Source organism: Filicampus tigris, chromosome 18, assembly GCF_054856515.1.
Source record: "Filicampus tigris isolate MCC_2025a chromosome 18, RoL_Ftig_1.0, whole genome shotgun sequence".
In the NCBI taxonomy this organism is placed as follows: domain Eukaryota; kingdom Metazoa; phylum Chordata; class Actinopteri; order Syngnathiformes; family Syngnathidae; genus Filicampus; species Filicampus tigris.
The window spans coordinates 13,621,638-13,634,082 of record NC_141234.1 but is presented as its reverse complement, the minus strand read 5'-3'; the positions used below and the strand labels follow the sequence as shown (position 1 = coordinate 13,634,082).

The window sequence follows — 12,445 nt, the reverse complement described above, 5'->3', positions numbered from 1 at the left end:
GTAACGCGTTAAAAATGTAATTCATTTGTTGAATTTTCAAATGTGAAATAGCAAAAATGTTTGCTTGACGTTATTTTATGTGGAAATAGTTATGAAGAAACTTTACAGAGAGGCTTTGTTTTATTGAATTTAATTTTATTAGACTTAATATATATTTGGGACTCAGGTTACAGCAATGCTTTGTACAACAAGACTGGAATTTTGATTTTTATTCTGTTATTGAAACCTGAAGTATGCCCTGAAGAGCAATAATAAATGTTCCTTCTGCGATGACAACAGCAGCTCAACGTGCATCTCTCCTATTCTAGCCACAGCATTTCACCGCACGATGAGGCGTCAAGAAATATCCAGTTAGCCCTCTAGCTACCGAAGCAGACCGGGCAACACAGAACATATTCTTGCAAATAATTTTGGGATTTTGTGTGTGTGGGGGGGGGGGGGGGGGGGGGGGCGGGGGGGGGGTGTCGACGTGCTCTTTAAGAGTTAGGTAGGGCAGCTCGATGATGACGTTTTTTTTTTTAATCACAATTATTTTGGCACTCATTTAAATCACGATTGTTCAAACGATCATGCATTGTTTTTGGTACAAAAATGAAAGAAAATGTTTTCATGTGAAAAAATATAAGAACACATAGATTTCTTTGAAACACTATGCAAGTTCCCTTTGGAGCACACAAAATTGAGCAAATTAGCTATTAGAAAATAAAAAAAAAAAAAGGTGCAAATGCATAAATTCAAGCATGATTTCTTTGCGTAAACAAACAATGTGCTGGATATAAATGCGTCTTAAGAATCCTTTTGTACGAGTATGCCAATTTTGTAATCGTGGAGTGTAATAATCGTGATTGCAATTGAATTTGGATGAATTCCAAAGCCCCAGGGTTCGGTTCAGCAACGGGTGGAATATTTTTCCTGAAAAGTCTTTGCGATAAAATTATAAAGCATGGTGAAATCCGCTTTTGTAGGTCAAACAAAAGTCAAACCTCTCAAAAATGTGATGTGCTATGGGGGGAAAAAAAAGGAAAAGCATTTTTAAATCAGCATAAAAAAATAAATTAGGGACGCAAAGCCATCTCTGATTAAAAATGTGCTGTTTGCCAGCGTAATTAATGATATTCATTTGGTGAAGCCATGCAAATGATTTCTCACGATAAGATGCAACACTTCATTTTTAGGAATCTCTACCAGTGTTGACATTTCCAAACGATCACGTCAACATAATTTGTAGAAATTCCCAATGTCCCATGACTGCTGAGCCAAATTCAGAACAGGCCACAACGCGGGCTACTCATGCGGTGCCTCTGTGGTGGCCTCTGGACTAGAAATTTCGCCATAATAATATATGAGAGAGAGAGAGAGAGAGAGAGAGAGAGAGAGAGACTCTCAAAGAATTTCACTGCACTTAAACTGCCAGACGTTCTCAGAGCCTCTTGTACCCTAACGTTTGAAAGAGGAGGGAAAAAACAACAAACAAACAAAAAAAGCAGAAATACATTCCTGGGATTGAACACAGTCCGGACTGTGAAAAGACGTTTTGGGCAGTGAATGAGTCAGCAATTCATTGCGTTGCCAAAAGTGGCAGGCCCACAGAAATTGGGCCCGATTGTTGTGGTACATTCTGTCGTTTTTGGGTGGTTTACAGAGGCTTGGAACAGGCACCTGGCTGCCACATGCGCAAATCCACCAAAATCTGGTTCAGCTTCAACTGCCACAAATTCCTGTCCTCCTTTGTGTCTGCGCTCAGCCAGTTTCTACATAAGAACAAAGACAACAAGCAGTCAGTCCATGGGAGGAACACATCGTTTTGTACATTCAGTGAAACTGCCCACACTGACGCTGTTGCGTATAACCAACGTGAATGTTTGATTGATTTCCTTTGTTAACAGTTTTCGTATGCCCCCGTTTTTGTGCCGGTTTACTTAGTCTGCCTTTGTTTCCGCCCTGCTCGTCCATTGTTTTTGACAGCTACTGGGTCCTAAAAGGGGAGGAATTCGGACCGGCCAATAGGCGATTACTATCTGATCCGGCTTGACGGATGGCGGAGGGATGCCCAGGCTGCAGACGGATGGCGATAAACGGGCCGGCAAATTTGAGTCAAATGCCCACCTATTCTTACCACCTTTATTGGTTATTTCGGAACTGACTCTTTTGGACCCCCACCCTCACTAGCTCCCCCTGCAGGCCCTCATTATCATTACCACTATCGGACAACTTTCCCATTGAAACCATCACCGGCAGACGCTTCCCTTGCACACACAAACAACGTGGTTTTAACAGTGGTAATCTAGTATATGTTAATACTGCTCATTCGTACCACCATGAGCGCACGTCCAGCACAATAATTAATCTGGCCGTGCTGAACGTGCGCTCCCTTTTAAACAAAACTTTTATCATAAACGACCTGATTTTAGACAATAATTTACATGGTATACTTTTGTCTGAGACATGGCTTGGTACAGATGCTCCAGTTGCTCTCAACGAGGCTTGCCCACCGAATTTTAACTTTTTATTTTCTACAAGGGATGGCAAAAGAGGAGGCGGGACTGCATCAATTTTTATTAATACTCTTTTATCAAAGGAGATCATTTTTAGCAGCTATTTATCGTTTGAACACCATGCCTTTGTTTTTAGCAGTCCCCCTATTCTCTGCATTACCGTCTATAGACCTCCCCATCATTCCACTTCTTTTATTACAGAATTTTCAGAATTCTGATCCATTTTATATTCCAGTTATAACAGAATATTAATAACTGGCGATTTTAATATACACATGGACAACATCTCGGACCCACTATCCAGAGATTTTTCAAACCTTTTAAACTGCTTGGATTTTAAACAGCACGTCTTGCAGCCAACTCACAACAGAGGACACACCCTGGATTTGGTTATAACCTATGGCTTGTCTGCTGGTGTGTCCTCTGTTGTTGACTTGGCAGTGTCAGACCACTACTGTGTCTATTTTAACATCGCCAGTTTTAACCATCTAGCAGTCCCGGTCAGAACAGTGAAGAAACGCGACCTATCTTCTGAGGTGGCTGCAAATTTTATCGAGATCTTAAAAAGCACTCCTGCTGACATTTTACCTGCACCCTGTGATCTTATTGTTGACAATTTTAACCTACATCTTAAATCATCATTTGATTCAGTAGCTCCACTTTTAATTAAAACAACAAAAACAAAGACTGTACCCCCGTGGAGAAACAATGCTATCAAAATATCAAAGAGAAAATGCAGGAGTGCAGAGAGGAGGTGGAGAAAAAGTAAACTTACAGTACACTATGAAATTTTATGCAAACAACTGAAATCCTACAATAAAACAGTAAAACTGGCAAGATCTTCCTATTTCTCAAACCTCATTACAGTCAATAAAAACAACCCCGGGGTTCTCTTCTCCACCTTTGAACTTTTAACTAGTTCTGATTTTAATAAGTCCCCACAGAGACCAACAGATGCTCTCTGTGAGGACTTTGCAGACCACTTCAGAAGTAAAATCGATGACATAAGATCCAGTCTTTTAGCCCGTCAAAACACAAGTTTTAATAAACCCGGACAATCATATTTACATGAGGAAACACTGGAAAGTTTTGCCCTGGTTGATGCAAGGACACTTGTTCGAGTTTTCTCCCAGGTAAACCCAACAACCTGCCTTTTGGATCCAATTCCCACATTTCTTTTTAAGACATTTTATGGATTTTTTGAAGAACAAATTTTAAATATAGTCAATTGCTCTCTTCAGACAGGCGTCTTCCCCGCTGCCTTTAAAACGGCGGTGGTGAAGCCCCTTCTGAAGAAGAGCGGTTCTGACCCGAGCGTTTTTAATAACTACAGACCCGTATCCAACTTACCGTTTTTAAGTAAGATTTTAGAAAAACTGGTTTTCATCCAGTTGAATCATTTTTTAAATACAAATAATATTTTGGAGAAATATCAATCTGGTTTTAGGATGAACCACAGTACGGAGACTGCTCTTTTAAGGATCTTAAATGATATTAGGTGCACTGCAGACGTGAGAAAACTCACAGTCTTGGTGCTACTGGATCTAAGCGCTGCTTTTGATACAGTAGATCACCAAATTTTATTAAATAGACTTAAAAATCTAGTGGGCATCTCTGGTACTGTTTTTGACTGGTTTTATTCCTATCTCACAGACCGATATTTCTTTGTAAGTATGGATACTTGTTCCTCTAAAACTCATGAAATTAAATGTGGGGTTCCTCAAGGTTCGATTTTAGGCCCCCTACTTTTTAATCTTTATATGCTTCCCCTCGGGGATGTCATCAGGGGACACGGCATCAGCTTTCACAGCTATGCTGATGACACGCAGCTGTATATTGCCGTGTCTCCTGATGACACAGGACCCATTGATACCCTTTTAAATTGCATTTTAGATATCAAGTCATGGATGGCAGATAATTTCCTACAGCTCAATCAGGACAAGACTGAGGTTTTAGTTATCGGTCCCGAAGGTCAGAGAGAGAAGCTTTTACCAAAACTACACATTTTTAATCCCTCACACTGTGTGAAGAACCTTGGCGTCATTTTTGACTCTGAGCTCAGTTTTATTCCTCATATTAAAAATGTAACCAAGATTGGTTTTTATCACCTTAAGAATATCGCCAGAGTCCGCCCGTTTCTCTCTCAGGCTAACACGGAAGTGCTGATGCATGCCTTTATTTCCTGTCGTTTAGATTACTGTAATGCCCTGCTCTCTGGCCTCCCGAAAAAGAGCATTTCACCACTGCAACTACTGCAGAATTCAGCCGCTCGGGTGCTGACGAGAACCAGAGGGCGGGAGCACATTACGCCAGTTTTGAAATTGCTGCATTGGCTCCCTGTGTGTTTCAGGATCGATTTTAAAGTACTTTTACTAGTTTATAAATGTGTTAATGGTCTTGGGCCATCTTATTTATCTGATTTGCTTTTATCATACCAGCCCTCGCGGATCCTGAGGTCCTCTGGCGCCGGCCTTTTATTTATTCCAAGGGTGAGGACCAAAATGCATGGCGAGGCTGCATTCAGCCGTTTTGGTCCTCACCTTTGGAATAGCCTGCCAGAGGATGTCAGGTCTGCAGAGACTGTTGATATTTTTAAGAGGAAGCTCAAGACACACCTTTTTAGTTTGGCTTTCAACAACTTTTAAATAATTTATCTTTTCTTTTGATTGAAGATAATTCTATGTTTTGCTTTGAATGTTTTAAAGCACTTTGAGTTGCATTTTTATGTATGAAAAGTGCTATATAAATAAAATGTGATTGATTGATTGATTGATATATATAGTATTGCAATTGTACGCGGTACTGCGTATTTTTTTTCCCGGTGTGGCCCTAATGCAGCATTCTACTGCTGGGCCCTTTCGGCGAGGTTCGCGCCGCAGGTGCTCATTTAGGAAAAAAAAAACAAAAACAAAAAATCAGATTCTTTGTGTAAGCGTTCATATCACGTTAGAAAGGCGACCTCGGTCTTGTCCGCTGTATGAATACGCGTGTCGCCAAACCCGCATGCGCACACGAAGAGACGACGTCACTCATCACGAATTGTCGGGGCATTTCCAAAGTGAAGCGTAGGGATGTAACGATTCACTCGAGCCCCGATCAGATTCGATTTTCAGTTCCCGATTTTCGATTCGATGTTTTAAAAATTGCTAGCATGCTTGTGTCTGTGCACTAGTGTGGCACTGCAGCCATCCATCCACCAACGCAATACGCCATTACGTTTGGCGTACAATACGATGGACACGTTCAAAATGCGTCGGGAACGAAAAAACGTGGAAAGGCATCATTTCCGAGATAAAATGAATCAATTTGTAGTCCAAATGGATTTGCCTCGATTAATCGAGGCAAATCCATTTCAAATTGCTTTTCGACTAATCGTTACATCCCTAGTGAAGCGATTAAGTAGGAGGTAGAAATAATTACAGTATTTGGGGAAATTTATGAGGTGAGGCTTTACTATCCCATTTCACGGAGACATCGCTAACGATGATGTCACGTGGTAGCCGCGCGTAAAAAATGAATCGATGCCAACCGTGGCTGAATGACTACCATCACCATGAATGCCCGCTTCATGTTTCAAGGGGGATTAAATTCAAGTCAAATATAAAGTCAATAGTGTTAGTCAAAACAACTTTGCAGATTCGATCCCAGCACTTTCCCTCTGCCTGCGCCGAGCGCATGTTGGGCTCCGGATGACGTCCGTGTCGGACATATGCGACCTGGCCGTCCAGACCGCGGTCGCATATGGGTCCAAAAAATTGGATACGTATCCGATTTAGGAGAACATATGAAAAGGACCCAGATTGGATTTGGGGAAAATAAAAAAAATCCCCAAAAAATCGTAATCGTGCCGTTCCAAAAAAAAAAAAGAAAAAGAAAAAATCGTAATCGAGCCGTTCAAAAAAATAATAATAATAATCAGACACGCCGCACATGGGCCCAAAAATCCGATCTGGGTCGCGTTTGCCTGCGGTGCGAACCTAGCCGAAAACGTACGTCTTTGTGCAACTTTATTGCCATTTACAGTATGAATGATCATCGGTAGGCTCCAGCACGCCCCGCGACCCTTGTGAGGATCAGCGGTATCGATAATGGATGGATGGATGACCATCGGTACTCACTTGGTAACACACATGGAGTTCTTGCATTGACTAACGAGTGTCTCTTTGTCGTTTTCTCTTTGTGGTCTGACGGTGACGAGTTCGAGTGTGTGTGGTCTGGCACAAAACTCTCGCTTGGCTGGTTCCACCCTGTCACTGATGCAGTTGGCTAGATTGATATGGCCGATGGGTTTCTGTGAAAAAGAGAGCGAGAGAGAGAGACTCAGGAGAGGAAACGCAATCATGAAATGTCCAAGCATTCAAGCATGCGACCACGTTATTGGCCTTTGTCAAGGTGTGACCCCTCTGACACGGCTGGCCTATTGGATTCTGCCAATGTATGGGCAATGTCTCCCTCCTGCTTCCATAACCCATTTGGAGAGCATTGCCAAAAGTTTGAAAATGCTCTACAAATGTTTGAGGAGAAAAAACACTCAGCGAGGCGCAATGGTTAAACTAAGGTGCATTCAGAGCACAGCAGACGGAATGTAAGGACGGAGGCGCTTTAAAAGGACGAGGACAGAGGACGATCCTTTTCATGAAGAATTGCGGAGGGACGCGGATGGAAGGCTCCCCAGGACGGACCGGCAAAAAGCTCTGCTGTAGCCAACGTTCAGTTCAGCCCGCCCAAGTGTCCCCTTTAAATATCAGGAACTTGGCAAATATTCTGACCTACTAGAGCACTTAAACTTTCCTTTCACTCATCCGAGCTTCAACTCATTCACTGCCATTGACGTATGGATTCGGCTTTTCACAGTCATTCAGTCCCAGGAACTTATTTATCTTTTTTTTCCCAAATGTTAGGGTCAAAGAGGGTCTAAAAATGTCTGGCAGTGAATTCAATGAGACACCCGAGTTGACACGCCAACACTCGCATCGTAGCTCACTTGCTGTACATTTTAGGGTATGGCTACCAAGACCTTTTTGTATATCGGGGTGCCTCCCGACTTTCATAGACTTGGGTAAAACGAACAAACCGCGACAGGGCTCCATTTTTTCAAACCCAATTGTGACAACTTTAAAAAGGTTGTTTTTGTTTGTTTGTTTGTTTTTTGCCCAGCCCAATGTTTGTGCCAGGTTTAGTGAGTTGTCGTTCATGTTTAGGCCTTCCAAAATGTGACTCATTTTGGAGAGTGATTTCACAGAAAGAAACGCATCCGTAAAGCGAACAGCGAACGCTGCTTGGGCCCGAATAATTACCAAACTTTTTTACCTTTCTCTTTTCATCATCGGGGTAAGTCCAATAGGAGATACAATATCCCGATAAGACGCACCATCTTCGGTGCCAGGCCCCAAAACCGCTAACATCCTCAAACATGGTCTAGAAGAAGCATTCGATTAGCACAATGAGTAGAAAACAGTACAAGCAAACCAACATTACTCGGTCTTGCACTCATTCATCATTTTCTATCCAGCCTATCCACATTAAGTGTCAAGGGTAAACTGGGGCCTATCCCAGCAGACTCGGGGCCAATCTGGACCGCTCGATGGCAGGGCAGACCTCCACTCACCAGAAAACCTTTTTCTTCCACCTTTGAGCCGACTTGGCACAGCATCCTGAGGTAGATGTGACCCTCCAGAGGACACACGAACGGGACCTTTTGGCCGGAGCAAATGAACGTGGTGACAAACAATGAAAAGTGTGGCAATATACTCCAAAACTGGATCGAACGTGAGAAGGACTCCCGCCACACAATCACTACTGTTGATGGTCGTCTCAGTTTTGCTGTTCAATATGTATCGATGAGGCGCAAAATGTGAATTTTGAAGCGAAAATAGCGATTTGAAACTGCGGCGGTGTACTTCTCTAAAAGAAACAAATCGGTAGTTGCAGCCCTACTCGAAACCAAGCACAAAATGAATAACCTCCGGCTCAAAGTGACGAATCAGACAAAACATTTACCTTCTCCAAAGGAAACTTGTGTTCCCCAATCGAAGAAAGAGTGAGCTTGCGATGGCCAACCCGGACAAAGTTGCTGGTACGAACGGCGCCTGGGCCACCTGGACTTGCAAGAACTTGGAGGAAAGAGTTACAATTTCAATCCTCATTCCAGGAACACTTTCAACACCAGCAAAAGTACAGAATCGAAACAAAGCATTTAAATGGTTTTAGTAGAATGTGTTCAAAATATGAATAAACGAGCTCAGTCAACAAATCTCCAAAATTGTCCAGAGTTGATTGCGATTAATCACATTTTTCTACGACCATTTTTACCGAGCTTGGAACCGATATTGACTTGAGTAAAATCTTGGAATGAATGTGGAAAAAATATAAAGGTATGTTTTGACACAGACTGTTCTAAGAGCTTTCTTTGACCTTTGAATACGATTCCTGTCCTGTAAAATACAACCGTTGAACGATGCACCAAAGACGTACAGCTAATATGGCATTTGAATTTGGCTTTGCAAAGTGCGCAAATTATTTGGCATTTCTCCAATGAGCCGTCGAGCAACTTTTTAAAGTCAAACTGCGCCTTTGCATCACTGATTCTCCTCCAAGTTTGGCTGCGCACTGAGCAGAGGGAAGCTGCCAGAAGGAAGTGAATAAAACGCAGTTCATTTTCTTGAATGCGCGATCGAATTTAGAGTCATCTCCATCGTTAACGCTTTCGCTTTGACAGCCCTAGAATGAAGACATATTTATTCAAAGAGATGAATGTTGATTCACAAGCATCAAATTTTCCATTCTGATGATGACAGGTCTTTACCATTTGTATGAGAATCATTTTGAACATACCTGGTGGTTGACCACTTTTCTGAAAAACAAAGGGAAACATGAGCCGGCCGATTAAAAGAAAATGCAACATTCTGCAACACAAAGTGAGGACAGAGACAATGTACAAGTGACCGCCACACAAATGCACACTGAGCGAGGCATGAAAAAGACGTCCCCCCCCCCCCCCAAAAAAAAAACGTAGAATAAACACGGGTACAAAATATTGACAACTTCCTGGAGGTCGCTTGATTCATAAACAATGAGTTCCCGTTTTTTCTTCTTCATTAAGCTGTCATTTTTCAACATCACAATTCCAGGAGTTATGTGTCGTACCAGACAATTCACATTTTTATTACAATCCATTGGGGATGTAACGATTAATAAAAAATTGATTTAAAATGGATTCGCCCCCCATTCATCGATTCGATTAATCAAAAAGTCGAGTTGATTAAATTCATCGAGAAAATGATGTCAGGAAACGTTTTTTTCATTTTCGACTCATCGAAAATCGAGTTGATTAAATCCATTGAGAAAATGACGTCTTAGCGTTTTTTTTCATTTTCGACTCATCGAAAATCGAGTTGATTAAATCCATCGAGAAAATGACGTCTTACCGTTTTTTTGCATTTTCGACCCATCGAAAATCGACTTGATTAAATTCATCGAGAAAACGAGGGCTTGAAAGGTTTTTTTCATTTTCGACCCATCGAAAATGGAGTTGATTAAATTCATCGAGAAAATGAGGTCTGGAAACGTTTTTTTTCATTTTCGACTCATCGAAAATGGAGTTGATTAAATTCATCGAGAAAATGACGTCTCGAGACGTTTTTTCATTCCAGATGCATAGCACATTTTGAATGTGTAGGTCAAACGATGCTTTGGCGCCAAACATCATTGCGTACTGCGTTTGCGGACGGCTGCAGCACCACACTGGCGCACAGAGACAAGCATGGAAGCCATTTTTAAAAAAATCGAATCGAAAATGGGGAACTGAAAATCGAATGGAATCGGGGCTTGAGTGAATCGTTACATCCCTCCGATCCATCGTCCGTGTTGCCAAACCGGAAAGTTGTACAGCTAATGTTACGCCCGCCTCCAGCCAGAGCCATTGATATTGTTCGACGCGGCACGATTGACGCTACTCTGCGGCGGCAACGCAACACGTGAAACTAGACGATGACACAGACGGGAAAAAAAGGGGGGCTTCCGACTATTCCTCAAACATTTCCGAACCGTCGTTTGTGAATCGCCTAAAAAAGTGGCGGACCGGTGCGTCACGTGGGCGGAATGCCCAGCTCTGGTAAACGCTGCACAGTCGGGGATGTCGCAATGTGGGCAATATCGCGACCAAAAGCTCATGGTTTGGTTTTATCGCAGCATTGATGTCACAGTTTGATATGTATTGCAATATTGTGTGAAGGCTCACACATCCCAAAAAGAGGCGGGTTAAAAATAACAGCATTTGGGCTCAAAGGCGGACCAATCCACGAATTGGCCCACTTTGACCCATCACATTTCATGCGGACTGAAGTAGTGGATCGGTGCATTTCTGACCCAAAACGGTCTTATTTTTAGCCCAAGTGTTTTTGGAGTGCAGTAAAAAAGTCAAAGTTGCCACCAATCAGTCAGACCGGCCAATATTTTTCAACATCTCCGTCGGCCCGCTTCAGCCGAACACAGCGTTGCGAACTACACGGACCAGGATACTTTGCGCTGCGGAGCCGAGCCAAGCCTATTTCTTTGCGAATGCTGTTATTATGTACAAAAAGGGAATATTGTGATTTTTTTTTTTTCTTCTCCCCTTCATATGAGCTCCTTTTTTTAACAATGTCATGAGCTTTCAGACAGTATCGTGAGCTTCTTCTTAATGTGTCGCCAAGCTCTCCACAACATTGTGATAATGATCGTGCGCGATATGATGGTATCGGGACATCCCTACTATACAGTCGATCGAGAATCTCCAGACTTGCTAATAGTGGGAAAAGAAGAAAGAGAATCCGCTGAAGATTAAAGACGAAGATGCTTTCAGTTTCCAAACCTTACCGTGATAGCCAGAAATCTCTTTGGGGTGATGGCCTGAAATTGAAAACATTTGGCACTATTACTATTTTGTCAAAAATCGCAACAATTTTGGCCTTTCTCAAGAAAAACATCAGCTCCGTTTCTGTTCTGGCAGTGTAAACTGGTACGTAGGCCACCCACAAAAGCTGAAATGCTTTCATAATTGTTCATGCTGGCATCCACAAACGTACTCGGACAAACATCCATGACGCCAATTCTGACTTGCTGGTAATATTCCGGCCCCCAAAGTGCACGTACCTTTGACTTGCCGGGTTTCTTCTTCTTGTCACAACTCATTTCACGCTTTTGAATCTGAGGAGGTCAAAAGTCAAAGAACGGTTGGTCCAACTCGCAGAAACATTGCGGAGCGCTAAGGGCCGAACGATTAATTGCCGCCGCCGTTATAAGGCTTGATTTCGATTGACATGCCTTGGAAGTTTTTACCTCAGCATTCTATGACGCATAATGCACAACATATCTGATATTATAACATATACATATATATATGTATATATATATATATACATATATATATATATATATATACGTATATATATATACATATATATGTATATATTGTTGAAAAAAACACATTTGAAAAGGCCGTCGGAAGAAAACTCTTATTGCAATCGCAATTTTTACCAATAGAAAACAACAACAAAAACCTCCCAATGACATTCTTTTCCATTATCCTTCAGCCCTATGGCGCACCTCTCTAAAAAGGTCAATGTCATGGACTTTCCCCCAAAAATAAGATTTGACGTGACATTTGAAGTCAATATAGTTTGCAGTTATACCTCTCGTGCCTCCGCAACGTCGTAGATTTTTAACCACTTATTTTTTGTTTGGTTGTTTTGTTTGTTTTTATTTTTTCAATTTATTTGAACGGTATACGGACAAGACTGAATTTAAAAGTTGAGCGCCTTCAGTGTAGCAACATGTTGTGCCAAACTACAAGTCTTTAATCCCTCACATTGAGTGAAGAACCTTGGCGTCATCTTTGACTCTGAGCTCAGTTTCATTCCTCATGTTAAAAATGTAACCAAGATTGGTTTTCATCACCTTGAGAATATCGC

General features: G+C 41.9%; 1 protein-coding gene across 1 annotated transcript; it reads right to left on the bottom strand.

Annotated features, from left to right (window-relative positions):
• Positions 1 to 1,359: 1,359 nt before the first annotated feature.
• Positions 1,360 to 11,826, bottom strand: LOC147132632 (anillin-like). Its single transcript, XM_086014107.1, has 8 exons — positions 11,628 to 11,826; positions 11,352 to 11,384; positions 9,330 to 9,348; positions 8,496 to 8,608; positions 8,104 to 8,190; positions 7,806 to 7,913; positions 6,614 to 6,786; positions 1,360 to 1,751 (listed from the first exon to the last, which is right to left on the bottom strand). Exons 1-8 carry the CDS (start codon positions 11,664 to 11,666, stop codon positions 1,637 to 1,639), a joined length of 687 nt encoding a protein of 228 aa, XP_085870233.1. The 5' UTR covers positions 11,667 to 11,826; the 3' UTR covers positions 1,360 to 1,636.
• Between the last annotated feature and the right edge of the window lie 619 nt (positions 11,827 to 12,445).